This window comes from Caretta caretta, chromosome 14 (assembly GCF_965140235.1).
Source record: "Caretta caretta isolate rCarCar2 chromosome 14, rCarCar1.hap1, whole genome shotgun sequence".
NCBI classification, from domain to species: Eukaryota; Metazoa; Chordata; order Testudines; family Cheloniidae; genus Caretta; species Caretta caretta.
This window is the reverse complement of record NC_134219.1, coordinates 3,520,721-3,535,608: the sequence shown is the minus strand read 5'-3', so window position 1 is coordinate 3,535,608 and position 14,888 is coordinate 3,520,721. Positions and strand designations below refer to the sequence as shown.

The 14,888-nt window shown below is 54.4% G+C and overlaps 1 protein-coding gene across 2 annotated transcripts in view; it reads left to right on the top strand.

Moving 5' to 3' along the window:
- Nucleotides 1-14,004, top strand: part of TTYH2 (tweety family member 2) — a 48,603-nt gene extending 34,599 nt beyond the window's left edge. The window contains exons 4-14 of one of the 2 annotated variants that reach the window (XM_048817721.2): nucleotides 112-332; nucleotides 1,728-1,823; nucleotides 2,300-2,372; nucleotides 3,160-3,229; nucleotides 3,747-3,802; nucleotides 4,320-4,412; nucleotides 4,959-5,051; nucleotides 5,202-5,344; nucleotides 6,018-6,203; nucleotides 7,250-7,328; nucleotides 11,505-14,004. In XM_048817721.2, the coding sequence (XP_048673678.1) occupies nucleotides 112-332; nucleotides 1,728-1,823; nucleotides 2,300-2,372; nucleotides 3,160-3,229; nucleotides 3,747-3,802; nucleotides 4,320-4,412; nucleotides 4,959-5,051; nucleotides 5,202-5,344; nucleotides 6,018-6,203; nucleotides 7,250-7,328; nucleotides 11,505-11,585 (1,191 nt within the window). In that variant the 3' untranslated portion in view covers nucleotides 11,586-14,004. The remainder of the gene's footprint in view (nucleotides 1-111; nucleotides 333-1,727; nucleotides 1,824-2,299; nucleotides 2,373-3,159; nucleotides 3,230-3,746; nucleotides 3,803-4,319; nucleotides 4,413-4,958; nucleotides 5,052-5,201; nucleotides 5,345-6,017; nucleotides 6,204-7,249; nucleotides 7,329-11,504) is intronic. The other variant, XM_048817722.2, reaches the window with a different exon arrangement.
- The last annotated feature ends 884 nt before the right edge of the window (nucleotides 14,005-14,888 follow it).

Here is a 14,888-nt window from a genome sequence, read left to right as displayed (position 1 = left end):
CAGCCCCTAGTGCTGCCAGGCTGGTGCTGTTGGCAGCCCTGCCCCCACTCCCTGCGCATACGGGCTGTTTCCGTGGCAGGCTCACTGTTCCTGCTCCTCTCCCTGGGGCAGGTCTCAGGCACCACGGTGCAGATGAAGGTGGGGCTGGAGCAGCACCTGGCTCGGCTGAACGAGATCTTTGCCATGCGGGGCGACTACGTGCAGACCCTGAAGTTCCTGCAGCAAATGGCTGGCAACATCGTCCGGCAGCTCTCAGGGCTGCCGGTCTGGCAGCACGTGAGCGTTGACCTGACTGCTGTGGCCGGCCAGGTGGGCTACGTGGAGTATTACAGGTGAGCGGGGGGGGATCGGGGTCTGCACTGCACTGCCTGGGCCAGGCCAGGCACTGTGGGGCTGGGTAGGAGAGGAGCCCAGGGCCGTGCCAGGGTAAATTCCTGTCCAATGCCCTGGCTGGTTGCTGCAGTGATGACGCTGCTGAATTGGGAGCTCTGCCGACTGGATTTCACCGTCCTGTTGCGAACACATTGGGGAAGGAGACTGGGGGGGGGAGTATTGGGGGGGAGGGGCAGGAGCTCCCGAGCCATCCCAGCTGTGAAATGGAGCAGATCCCAGAGCCGTGAGTGCAGCTCTCTGCAGCGTGCGCCCCGTGGCGCTGGAGTCGAGGAATTTAATTGACTCCTTTGGCTGTGGCAGTGATTCTAATGAGCGGAAACGAGCTGATTTTTCCCTCCCCTGCAGGGTTAACGAGCCAGAATGAAACCAGAGCGCCCGTTGGGCTCCGGCGCCTCGGGGGAGAGCGAGCCAGAGACACAGCGTGCTCCCCACACGCCAGCCCTCCCGCTAACTCCCCACAGACCCAGCCTGCAGCACCGCGTCTGCCCCACGAGGGCTGCTGCAACCGTATCTGCCAGCCCCACTTTGGGGGGGCTCAGAGGAGGCGTTGCCTTGTGTCGGGAACTGGCTACGCCCAGGGGCTGTAATTGGCGTGTGTGCACCACGCCCCATGGAGCTCAGCCCCGTCCCTGCCCAGTGCACTTGGGTCGTATTCAGCGATGTAGCGTCTGACCCAGGGAACAGAGAGTTTAGGCTGAACCTCGAGGGGGAGGTGCCTCCGCTCTGAGCTAGTCTGCCCCGCCCAAGGGAGAGCAGAGGAAACCCCATCCCCTGGGGGTCGAACGTAGGGCTGACCTGGCCTGCTTCTGGGGTGCTGGACTTGATGGGACCAAATGCGCCTCTATCCCCACCCATGTGGGCAGCCCGTACACCCGTCCTGCCCGAGCCAGCGCCGTCCCATCCGCCTCTGCGCAGGGCGGGCGTTGTGCATTGGAGGGCCCTGGGGAAGCCCTCGCTCGGAAAGCAGCCACGATGGCAGAGGCGTGAAGGGTGCCACAGGCACAACAGAAGAGCGGCCGGGTCAGGGCCGCGGGTGCACGTCTGCTGCCATCGAGGGGAGAGGCTGAGATCCAGCTGGGCAGCCAGAGACCACGGGGCACCCGCCATCCCCAACCTGAGCGTATGAACGGCCAGACTGGGTCAGGCCAGAGTCCATCTCACCCCATCTCCTGGCTTCCCTGCGGAGATACAATGCTGCAGGCTCCCATCTGTGGCTGCAGCTCGTGTGCCGGCCTCTCCAGGGGAGTGCGGCTGGCTCTGGGGTAGACGGCCCTCCAGGGGCGTGGCTGGCTGCAGGACTCTGACAGCCTTTTCCCTTCCTCCCCTGGGCCCAGGTGGCTCTCCTACCTCCTGCTCTTCATCCTGGACTTGATCATCTGCCTCATCGCCTGCTTGGGGCTGGCCAAGCGTTCCAGGTGCCTCCTCACCATGTGAGTACCCATCTCTGCCCCACTGTCTGGCGGGGGGTGGGCACTGCCCGTGCAGCCCTACTCTCCTGCGCTGCACCGAGGATGCTGCTATCTTTGGGAGGGGAGAGGGGGACCTTCCCTTCCCCAGGCCTGGAACTGGCCCTGCACCTGCCTCCCTTGGGTTGGCCCAGGGGCCCTGACGCACCTGCGGGATGGACAGTGCTGCAGCACCGAGAGCCCCACTCTGCCCAGGGGTCAGCGCTCCCTCCCCCCCTCTCCCCCGCCACCGCTCCTTAGTTGCTCACGTAAGCATGCAAGGCTCCTGTGCGGCTTGGTGCAGTGGGGAATCTCCCAAGCTCATTGGTGAGTCAGTGGCAGAGTCCCAGACCATGTTCTATCCAGTCGACACCACAGCCCCTGCCCTCGCAGGGTCCCCTGGCCTGGGCAGTGGGAGATCTCGGGTCCCCGTAACTTAGTTGTCTCCCTTTCTCATGTAGGATGTTGTGCTGTGGGCTGGTGACGCTCATCCTCAGCTGGGCCTCCCTGGCTGTGGACACCTCTGCGGCTGTGGTGAGTGAGAAGGAACAGAGCGGCGGGCTGGCTGGCTGCTGAAGTCCGGCTGTCTGTCTGTCCACACAGTGTGTGCTGCAAAGTGGGTGTGAGCAGGAGAAGTTCAAGGCCTGGATCCCATTAGGACATCAAGCAGCTGCTCGGTGCTTGTAGCCCACTCCCAGGGGAGGCGAGCAGCTCCTGCTAATAGCTGGGCCCTGTGCGCCAGGCGCTGACGGGCATGCAGCCGCCAAATCCCCGTCTCTCTCCTGTGCTTCAAGCAGGTGCGGCAAGGAGGCGCAGGGATGTGGCGTCTGTTGCCTTGGTTCCCCCCCCCCCCCCCGGGAACCTGCCCCCTGCTGGTGGGGCAGCCGGGGGGTCTCATCCTGCAGTGCTTGGGACTAAATGCAAGATCCCGAGGGTGGTCGTGGCACAAAGGGGCACTCCCCCCCTCACGCAGGGCACGGGGCCCTGTGTGCACAAGCTGGCTGCGCCGTGCGGGAGGGGCCGCCCAAGGCGGTGCCGGAGCACGTGTGCAAAGTGGTTCAGAGAGGCCTTAGGAATGGGCTGGTGTCCGCTGTGCGGGGCATGGGGAGCCCTGCTTAGGGACAGAAGCAGTAAAATGGGTCCTCCACCACCTATTAAAATGGGCCCAGTTTTGTGTGTGGTGGAGCTGATGGGGCGCGGGCAGCTCCTAGCTACGTGCTCCTCCCCTCCCCCCCCCCTCAGCTGTTGTTTTGCCCCCTGGCCTGGGTTCTTTCCGAGAGACCGGGCCGTGCTGTCAATGTGTGTTCTCTGCTTCTTGCAGGGCACCAGTGACTTCTGCGTCGCCCCGGACAAGTTCATCATGAACCTAACTCGGGGCGATCTCCGTGCAGGTGACGGAATTGCCTTTCTTGTGCGTAGCGCTTCGGCACGGGCCCAGTGTGCCTGGCGTGGTGTGGCTTTGGTGACTGCGGGGACGCCAGTGGGTGGACGAGTGGGGTAAGAGGCGGGGCCGTGTAACTTGCAGGGCTCGCCTCAGCCCTGATGCAAGCAGAGGCAGCTCTGTCCAGGCACGCCCCCACCTGGAGTGGAACTGAAACCCACGGGCACATTGCAGCATGACCTGGCCCAGTGCCGTCCATGGCAGACAGCCACCAGCAGAGCAGCCCGTCCCCGTCTCGTCCAGGCCGCTCGGGAGAGGCGACTGGTTCTCTTGGCAAAGGCTCCTGTGCAGAGACGCTGCTTTCCCTGTTCCGGGGCCGCGGGGCCTGGGACCCTGTTGGTGCTGGGGAGGGTTGTTGCGTCTGGGAGGGCTGGAGGGATCTCTCTGGCTTGGGTGAGAGGCACCCACAAGGGGCAAGCTGCATGTCACCCTGGTTTCCGACATCTCCCCTTGTGCTTGCGTTGCAGAAGTGGTTCACTATTACCTGTACTGCAGCCAGAACCTGAGCAACCCCTTCCAGCAGGTACGGAGACCCCCGTCCCCTCCTGCAGCGCGGCCTAGTGCCTTCTCACCAGAGGCCAGCGCTGGAAAGCCCATGCCTGGGTGTTCCCCCTTGCAGTGCTTGCGGGGGGGTGGGAGGAGAGGGGCTGACTCTGCCTACGATGGGGGACCAGAGTGGAGAAGGGGTTGGTGCGGAGCACAGTGTCTCCTTTGGGTGTTGGGGCAGGAATGCGGCTCCCAATACCCTGTATCCCAGTGCTCCATGCATTGCCAGCACCAACCACAGCCACAAGACACGTCCACGTAGGCACCTTGGGGTGGAAAAATCAAGGCATCAAGCTCTCTTCCCGGGCTTGTGTTGGGCCTGGGATCTGCATTACAGGTGTAGCTGGCACTAGCTGGATTTGACTCCCCAGGGTTACAATGCCCAGCTTGCACTTTGGGTCTTGACAAGGCTGGGGCGGGGGCGTTCCTCTTCCTGCCCTCCTGCGGGTGGCATGGACAACTCCCTAAGCTAGGTCTTGTTTTCTGCCATGCAGGCCCTGACCATCTACCAGCGCTCGCTCACCACCATGCAGATTCAGATCCAGGGCCTGCTGCAGTTTGCGGTGCCCCTCTTCCCCACGGCCGAGGTAAGGCGGGGCCAGCGCTGGGCACTCAGATCCGGGGCAGTAGTGCCTCACTGGGGAGGAGAGGCTGCTCCTGCTTTCTCATACCTGGAACTGAAACCCATGCCATGCCACCCGCCTTCTGTGCCCAGTGTTGAGCCCGCAGCGTGCCTGGCTGCCCTCTCCCCAGCCGCTCTGCAGGACGGGCACGGCTCCTCCTGGGCTGAGAGCTCGGGGGGAGGGGGAAAGGACGGACGGACGAGGGAGGTGTTCTAGCCCCACCCGAAATCCTGCAGCCCAGGCCAGAACAATTCAGAGGTGTCTGGAACACACAAGACGTTGGGGGTGAAAGTTCAGCTGTGGCTGGGGCAGGGTGGTTATCTCCCAAAGCTCCATACAGACCACGTCCCCAGCCGCCACGTTTAGGGGAGACGCAGGGCTCCCCCGGGCCGAGGTGCGGCGGGCACCTGCCCCTGCCACCCACCACGCCCCCCAACCTGTGCTGCCAGCTCCTCCAGCTGCCCCGCTGGCCTCAGTGCCTCTGCCTTGCCCCTCCTCTCTCGGCCGCAGAAAGACCTGCTCGGAATCCAGCAGCTGCTGAACTCCTCCGAGACCAGCCTGCACCAGCTGACGGCCATGCTGGACTGCCGGGGCCTGCACAAGGTGGGTGGGGCATCTCTGCCACGGCATCAGGGGAGGGGGTGCTTTCCCTCCCGGGACGTGGCTCACCCTGGGGCTGGCACTGTGCTGCCTGCCAGCCCAGCGGGAGCACAGGGGGAAGGAGCAAGACTGCGTGGTCTGTCCCCACTGCAGGATTACCTGGATGGGCTGATGGGCATCTGCTACGATGGGGTGGAGGGCTTGCTCTATCTGGCGTTGTTCTCCCTGCTGGCCGCCACGTCCTTCTCCACGCTCATCTGTGCCATGCCGCGGGCCTGGAAGCACTTCGCCGACAGGTGAGTCCAATCCTGGGATGGCGCCGCTGGTCCTCGCTCAAGGCGGACGGTGGGAGTCGTTGAGCTCCCCACCAGTCTGGGGAGCCGGGCTGTAATGCTGCATGCGGCTGGCCGGGCACCACCCGGGAGTATGCAACCCACAGAGGGTGGGTGATCTGGCTCAGTGCCATGGATGGCCACCTGCCTCCTTGCCCTAGGAGCTAGCTCTCTGAGCCGCCCTTCCCTGGCACACTGGCTGCCTCTGGCCCCTCATGAATCCCGGGGAGCGTCGCTGCCATGCCCAGGGCCTGGGTCCTGAACGCTTCAGGCAGCGGCAGTAGCGGCTCATGTCTCCTGGCTTGTTCCTTCCTTCCAAGTGATGGCGTCCAGTTGCTGTGGGTTTGCCCTGTGCCAGCTCTCCCAGCCCTGGGGCTCTGCCTTCCCCCGGTGAAGTGTGGGGCTGGCGGGAGGAGGGCGGATTTGAGGGTCCTGTTCTCCACAGATCGGGCACAAGGCTGGGCGAACTCGCCCTGGGTTCAGACTCCACGGCTGTGCTCTCATCACGGCGCCTGTGCTGAGACTGCCCAGAGAGAGGCCCCTTTCCCGTCCCGGGGGCTGCCCCTCTGGGCTGGGCCCTGGTCCCGGCGTTGTCAGAGGGTGACTAAAGGGCCGCACTGCCCCTCCTTCCTTCCAGGGATCGGGATTACGACGACATTGACGAGGAAGATCCCTTCAACCCGCAGGCCCGTCGCATCGCCACCCACAACCCCCCCCGCGCACAGCTCCGCAGCTTCTGCAGTTACAGCAGCAGTCTGGGCAGCCAGACCAGCCTGCACCCACCGGCACAGACCATCTCCAATGCCCCAGTGTCTGAGTACATGTAAGGCTGCTCCGTCCTCAACACCCCATCCCCATCTCGCCCAATGGGGAACCCCGGGGCTGGGAACCCCTCCAGGGTGCTGGGGCGGCTCGTGCCATTGCGGGCTTCGTGCTCATGGACTGGCTTGCAGCTCCCTGAGCAATGGGAACTGGGCGTGGAGACGGCACACTCAGGGTCTCCAGTCCTTCCCCCGGCAGGACAGCTAGCTGCACTGGGGCTGCTGCTTGGAGGGGCTTCAGGGGCTATGGGGAGGCTTAGAGCAGATCCTTAAGGCATCAACAGACAGAAGCACCCCTTCCCCCGGGGCGGGGAATATACAGCTTTCCAGCTCAGAAGGGTGAGAGCCTTGTGCTCGGATCTGGTGTGAAGAGGCAGAAGGCTTATGGGAAAGTTTGGTGTAGCCCCCTTGCCTCTCCGCCCCTCCTTCACTGCGTCTTGCTTCATTGCTTACTTCTCCCTGGGGGAAGGCTCAGCGCTTGGGGGGTTGTCCTGGGGCAGGGAACTGCTGCTTGGGAGGGGTGGGTTCTGTGCCCCACTTGGCTCTTGAGTCCCCATCCTCGGGAAAGTCACTTTTCCTTGTTGGCCCAGTTGTCCCCTCAGTAGAAGAGAGATAGGACTGATAGGAGGTGGGGTGTCAGTGTGTAAAGTGCTCTCTGACCATGGGGTGCACAGTGCTAGAAAACCGCAAACTATTAATACTCCCCACAACCATCCATGAGTGCTGAAGGCGTTCTCGACCCCACTGTTTGTCTGATTTACAGCCCCCTGCCTCCCTCCTCCAACGAGTCCCAGAACCTCTGGGCCAGTCCAGTGTTTGTAGAGGGCTCTGGAGTGTCCCAGATCCCCTTTGCATGGAGGTGTGGTATCCTACTCCACGACTGACCTCTGACCCACCTGAGGGGGAATTGGCACTTCCTCCCCCTGGTGCTGCTCATGACGAGAGTCCTGGGAGATCTGGTCCATTCAGTGGACTTGTCCTTCTGGGGTGGTGCTCGGTCAACTTGTGGTCTCCATCGCTGAAGGGCTTTTACTCCATCTCCCCACAGGAACCAAGCTGCACTCTTTGGTGGAAACCCACGCTATGAAAATGTCCCGTTGATTGGAAGAGGCTCTCCTCCCCCTACGGTACGATGGGCATCTGAAGCCAAGTCATTTTTATAATAGGGCCTCTTGGCTTTCTCAGTTTTTATTATTTTAATCGTGTTGCTAAGTGACGGGGAATCCTTCCACTTCTTCCGAAACCAAAGAGGTTCGTTTGCTGAGCTAGTGACAATGGCTCGTGAACGCTTCCTCTTCCAACCCCTCTTGCTCTTGGGCATTAATGGACATACCCTGTCCTTTGAACACGGCACCTCTGGCAATGATGATCCCAAGCCAGGAATCAGCACTGTCGGAAATGTAAGGCTGTGACAGGAAGTCCCACCTTTTAGACTCTGAGGCGGAACTTCTTGATACGCCACTTGAGCAAGAGGGAGAAAATGGCTCATGAAAAAGCAGATGACTCATTACCCACAGCACTCCAGCTACATCACTGATATGTCATATGGCTTCATTTTATTGTATCTTGTCATGACTTTGTGCTTGGTGCCATATTTAAAAACAAATGCATCCATATCTAACTTGTTAACAGATTTCTTCTCTCATCTGCGCTGTGGGAAAAGAGTCATGCATTCTATACATCTCAGAAGACAAACTAAAGTTTTGCTTCATTTGCTTTGGTTCTGATCTTTTTATTTATTTTTTTGTTGGTTTCTCCCAAGACGTTTTTAAAATGTATTCACTGTAACCAAAACCTGTCTGCATTTCCCTGGAGTGTCTGGCTTAATGTTCTTTAAAAACATCTTGCCTGCTAATGTTTGCTTTGTTTTTGCATCAACTATTTTGGAGCTATGTTGCCCATCAAGAGTAAGTTTTTGGGTTTTTTTTTCTTTTCTGTTTTGAGATGGTCATTTTGTTCCCCTCATAACGTCCATCATTTTAGCTGTCCTGTCTTCCATTTTGTATACATATTTTCTTTGTATGTGTTTTGCTTTCATTGGAACAGAAATGGGAAACCATTGACAGTAGGTGCTCTGGAGCCATACCCAGGGGTTCTGTGTATCTCAACTCTAGTCCAAAGCCTGAATCCGCCTGGATTGTGTGGAGGGCTCCCAGATTCTCTCAACCCACTGGAGTTCTTCAATACACCCTCCTTGTGCTCCTAGGTCAGGGAGGAAAACTAACTAGAGCCAGAGACTGAAACAGATCAGGGGGCTGTTTGGAAAATTTCCATCAAAATGCCCTTTCCACAAAAAAGTGGGATGCTTTTTCCCCCTTCTGCTACTTCCACCTCTCTCTGCCTTAATAGTCTACTCTATTCCCGGTCTGAATGAAATACGACCAGAACCCAGGATGAGCGTTGACCCCAGCTGGAGGAAATCTAGCTGGAAGAGGTGATAGTAATGGCAGTAGTAGGAATTTCTATTTTTAGAAAATAACCAAGTATCTGATCCTCTTTGCCCAACCAATATTCCTCAGACCTGCTCCCCACCAGCTTCTTCTGGGAGTGAACTGCTATGCCAGGGTGATGCCCCTTGGAGTGAGCTACAGCCTCCATCGTTGGAACAGCTCAGACATGGTTGCTATTTACCTAGTGCCCTAGATGACTAGGGAGATCTGGCGCCGGCCCAGGGCGGCTTGCGATTAGCCTGCGAGAGCACTTCGTACTAAGCAGTGTCAGTTAGGTGTAAGGGCTACCTGTTAATGGCTGAAATGCAGGCCTGTCATTCAACTCTGCCCAAAGAGGTCCCAGCCAGACCTCCAGAGCGCATGTGCCTTTCAGTGGTTGCTAGAAATCATTAAGCTCCAGCCTCGATAGCATCATCATTAACTCTTCTGTGCATTGGTTGCTTTCTCCCCCTCCCCGCCCCCCTTTGAAGATGATGGGCATTGTCCATGAAATCCCATTAGACACCTCCATCTCTGGCTGTAATGCCCCCGGGCGGGTTATCTAGTAGCCCATGGCTAGGCGCTAGGCCGTTGTGGCCAGCTCATGCCTCTCCCGGCTCTTTGCCATACTCGCACCGAACAGTCTAATTAAAATCTCTAAGGAAGGGCTTTTGAGTTCCAAAATAACAAACTCTGAATAATCTTCCCTAATGCCTTGGCTTGGTGGGGACTTTTTTCCCTCCCCTCCCCCCCTTTCAAACTAAATGGCTAGAGAGAATTTCCTTTTGCATTGTTGTTGGGATGGGAATTTCTTGAGGCTCTGTCTGCTCTAGCCTCTCCCTTCAAATCTCCCACCTGCCCCAGAGCAGCCAGCTCCAGTCCCCCTGGTTCTGTGAGCACTGCTCATGTCCCATTGCAGAGTTAGCTCGAGCGAGCGACACCCAGGTTGGCCTAGCCTGGGTGTGAGCAGCCACACGGCGAGGCCCTGCCCGAGTTACCGTGTGTGTCTTTAGGACCTCTGGGCTATCGCATGGTTCTTTGTGCTGCAGTGAGCTGAGACGTTCTGATTCATTCACAGTGAATTGTGGGAGAACTTGTCTGTCCTGGGCAAATGGGGGGAATTGTGGGAAGGCACTGGAGGACTGTAAGCACTTGAATGACTTGGCCTGTGTCCATACTGCAAAGTGGACAGGTGACCAGTACAGATTTTAGTTTGTAGCCCCAGACGAGCCAGCTAGCCTGGGTTGGAAGCCCCACTGAACTTGGGGTCAGTGAATTTTGTGTGTGGATGGGAGAGGGGCAACACCTGAGTAAGAGCCTGTTAATTCTGCAATGAAGACAGACCTAGGCTATGTCTAGGATTATTCAGAGCAGGGTTAGCTGTCCAGTGCTCCCACTGATGGAGCTGTCGGTGCTAGCCTGGTGGTGAGTGTGACGCAGGCTAGTGCTGATGCAGCTTTCTGTTACCTTTTCCCACTGCCTGTCTCATCCTATGGGAACTAGAATTGGGACCGTTAATCTCCATGTAGTAATAATTCCACAGAAGGTCAGCCGGCAAACTTGTGCCCTATAGAGGGAGTCCTGTGAGGTGTGGCACCCGCACACGTCTCGGGTGTGTCTCTCTGTGCAGTCCTCTTCCTCCATCCTCTCCCACGGTGCCTCACGCAGTGAATGGTGCGCACGCTCTGTGCCGCTGGGCACCTCTGTGCGTCGCATTTGTGCCTTTTCTCTCTTGGGTGGGCATACTGTCCAACTGCACGTGCAGTGTGTTCTGCTCTGGGGGGGCAGCCCGGCAGGGCGACGTTCTTTGCAAGGAGGAGTCATCCCAGCTGCTGTATACCTTTGTCCTCCAGTTTGCCACTGTCCAAATCGTATTTGGTAGACATGGAAACCAAGCACTGATACGTGTTGCAATAGTCAGGGCAAAATTACTGTAATGAGTGACGGTTCCTCAATTTTTCAATCACAAAGGCTTTTGTACTCCTCATTAAAATCCCATCACCTCAGCACAGTTAGTATGTGAATCTAAAAGGAACGTTTGGATACACTGGGGCTGCTTGGTGCTACCATAATAAAATAACAGTAGAACAAAATACTTTAAAATCAGTTCCTCCTCCATTTACCATGATCTGTGAGCCACCTAAATCAGCTTCTCCTTGTCTCTCCTAGGCGGTCGAAATACCAAATGATGCAGGGGAATAGACCCATTGATTACTAAGGGACTGCTGGGTGGCTTAGACCTCCACACTCAGCGGCTGTTGGGTCTGTTAGGGTTTCTTATGGCTTAAAGAACTGAAGGGAAAGTGTTGGAATTTTTAATTAGGGTTTAGAATTTCCCCTGCTATATTTACAGTTCAGTTTCTGAGCTAGGGCCTGAAAATCAGAAAACAAATGTGACTAATCTCATTTCGCTGTCCCAGCAGAGTGAAAAAGAAATGCTAGAATTGGTGTAAAATCAGATATTTAAGACATAAATAAAATCTCGTTTTACAGATAACACTTTAGATTTCACTTCATCCAGGGGAGGACACTTGCCCATAAATAGGATCAAATTCCTCTTAATCACAGGAACTTGACCGATAAATAAAGGACTAACTCAAAAATTAAAACGTACAGACTCCCCCAAATCCACTTGGGACTTCACTGTTGCTATTGATTTTATGTGGAAGTTGCCCAGATATTATGGTGATGGGTGGCAGAATAAAACCCTCAGATAGATAGATAGGTTTGCAACTGAAACCTACTCTTTTACTGACTTGGGGTCTTAAAAAGACCTTTCCAAGTTCAGCAGCACAACTTCTACTGCCGAGCAGCTCACCTGATTACGGATTGTAGGCAGAACATATTGCTTAGTTTCCCTCTTCTCCTCCACAGTACTCTCCCAGCATGCGAGCCACGTATCTTTCTGTCAACGATGAGCATATAAGACCTTACGGCAACGAATTCCCAGCCTAATGCGTGCTCTCCCTGAGCAACTTACAAGAGATGAAAACATGAACAGCGTTTCTGCAACAGAAACCAAAGGCAACTGGAAAGCGCATGAAACAAAAAGGCCTCTTGCTGGAGAAGAGAAGGGACAGGAGCCAACAGGAGAGATCTGGAGCTGGTTCTGGCTGAAGGACAAATTGCAGATCAAAAGCTGATGGTTGCTGGAAGCCCAGAGCATGTTCCATGTGCTCTGCAGATCCCTCCTGTATCATCTGGCAGCTTTTGCTCACATTTAGTCTTCCTCTCTGAAGTGCACGTGAGACGGTGCCCACAGCCTCTGTTCTCCAAACTAACTTCCCTCATGCCCTTTGCTTGAAACATGGTTTCCCTCTCTCCATCCATCCATCCCCAGCGTGGAGCAGGGATTCCAGCTGGCTTGTGATGCAACAGGCTAGGTGCTGCCACCTCTCTGCCTCCCCCGCCTGGTGCCAATTTGAAGATGGAAGCAGCTTTGTGCATAGGGGTGGGTTCCTCTTTGCTTCCTATTTGCACCAACTTGGGGTTATTTTAAGTCATTGGAGGGCCTTTGGAGGGCTTCCTTTTATAACTAGTGAAGGTGTGAATAACAAGACCAGTACACTGTCCAAATACACAAAACACAGGCACATCCACTGTTCAGTATCGCGCACAACCACGTTGCAAAGTGGGGAGATGCTCCTCACTCCTGCAGCAATGCAATACCAACCACTAGTGATTCCAGCTTTCTTTTGAGGGTCCCCGCAGGTGGGCTTTTCACCCTGGCACCCTGTGACGGCATCCTCCCCACACTGTCTGTAGCACCTGTTTGGTATGTACGGTACCAGACGAACACACACTTCCCCTCACCTGTCTTGCAGTCCCTTTGCTACTGGAATAAGCCAGGATGGTCTCAGGTATTAGAGAGTTCACAATAAGTAGAATAATTTGTCCTTGTATAATTTTTTGCTGGTATCTTCTTTCCACCAGTGGTTTTATCGACTATCCAAAGAACAGACATACACAGCACACTTTTTGCCTTTTTTAGAAGGGTTTTTTGGTTTTGCATGGTTTTTATATAAAAATCTTTTGCAGGTCTTGTAACTTTTTTTGGCACTGATTTTTGTTCCTAGGGGCTGGCTAAGAAAAAACAATTATTTTTTAGAAAATATTTTAATCCAAACCCGAGATAATTTTAAGACTCGTGTGAGAGGCTGCATCTCCTTTTCTCCTGCCACTCAGCGTGGAGGATGGCAGCCACTTTTGTCCCATCGTGTGGTGGGAAGTGGCAGCTCTGCGATTCTGTCCCCACAGCCATTGAAATGGTGTTAGCAGCAAGCGGTTGGTGGCACTTCTTTTAATTCTGAGCAGTGTGGACGTTGCTGAGCTACATAGTGCTATAGACTAAACCCAACAGAGGGTTCTCAAGGAAACTCCCCTGTTCACACTGATCAGGAAACCCTGTTAGCTACAATAGTCTTCTAACACAGCTGTTGCCAACACTATTTTCTCTCATACTGTAGACAGGACCTCAGTTACCTCCTCTCCCTTCCATAATCAAAGAAAGTACAGGTTCACCCTTTGCCATCCTCCTCCCGTCTCCTTTGGGACAGGAGAGAATACCTAGTCAGCAGTGGTGGGTGAGAACTGATTTCTGGATTCAGAGGATTAAAAGACCCAGATGGAAAGAAAGAGATTTTCTACCCACTTGATCCTTCTGGGTCCATGCTCTTACCATGGTTAAATACAGCTCTAGCATAAGCATTTTAGCTCCATTTGAAATCAGTGAGGTTGCATCTGCTTGCACCAGAACTGAATTTGAACCATGGTTCCTCCTAAATTGTGGAGCTGCACCCCTTACAAGACTACGCTCTCAAACAGGGAGAAAAGCCAGCCTGCAGCCATCACCTCAGAACAGAGCAATTGGTCCAGGGTTTGTTCTCCCCAAGCACAAAAAAACCAGAGAAACTCAACCCTGGATCATGCCGGGTTGGTTGGATGGCATTGGCCCAGCCTGCCCTGCTGACGCTGAACTATCCTTCCACACCCATTTTTGCTCTTCTTAGCCTAACGCTGTGGTTGCGATGCTAAAACTGAACAGGCTCCTCCTTCTCCTTCTCAACTGTGCGGAGCGGCCCTCCCAGGCATGCAGACACCTCGTGGAGGTTGTATTGCCTGTGTCTTTTAAATATAACTGTACATATCACACACCATAATATTGTTTGTACGTCCATGTTACACGTGACTAGTGCTAGGGTATGGTTGAAAATCTTAATTTTTGCTTTTAATGTTTCAGTGTAACAGTACTGGTAGAAGAGCTGTTTTTAAACGCATGTGAATTAACCTCATTCTGGGCTCCTTGGAGGAACTCGGAGTCCTGCTTGATTTGTATGTACCCTCCAGGAAGGAGACAATAAAAAGTTGGACTAAACATTCATCTCCTTTTGATCCTTATGAGGACAAGATAGTATCTGCCAGTGTCTTTGTTGGCTTACATAGATGAGGCTTCAGTCCATTCCAGCCTGGTCTCCAGAGCTGGGCACACTCTTTGCAGCCAACAGTGAACTGCAGGAACAGTTTGCTGCAAATGCTGAATTGAGTATTTTATCTCCGCAGTCCAAGATGTCTTTTGATTGGGCACAGGTCACGTGATATCGCTTCCATTCCCTGACGGAATGAGTGTAATTTATAATCAGGTTTCTGCTGCAAATGCTCACAATTATGTGTGGATTATTCAAATGTTGAGGTGCCCTAGTCCTACAGTGCTAGTCAAACCTACATAGATCTGTGGATTTGAACTTGGTATTCTGCCAATAGACTACAATATTCACTTCATAGTTTGCCTTTGCTGCAGATATTCACGACAGCAAACGGATTTGCTAGAATGTTTACAAGGAGCATAAATGCAGTTAAACAAAAGTTGTTTAAAAAGTCTCTGGAATGTGTGTGTTTTTTCCCCCCCAGTACTTGCCTAGCTTTAATTGTTTAATTTCAGAGCATGAGAAAGTTCTTCCAGATACAAGGATGCTAGGGCCCAGCTATTTGACATAGAGAGCAGTGCCACCTTATGGTATAACTTGTTTGTGCAATACAATAGAACACCAGAGTTACAAACACCTCGGGAATGGAGATTGCTCGTAACTCTGAAACGTTCGTAACTGAACAAAAAGTTAGATTTCTTGCAAAAGTTTACAAATGAACGTTGACTTAATACAGCTTTGAAACTTTACTATGCAGAAGAAAAATGCTGCTTTCCCTTTATTTTTTAATAGTTTACGTTTAACACAGTACTGTACTGTATTTGATTTTATTTTT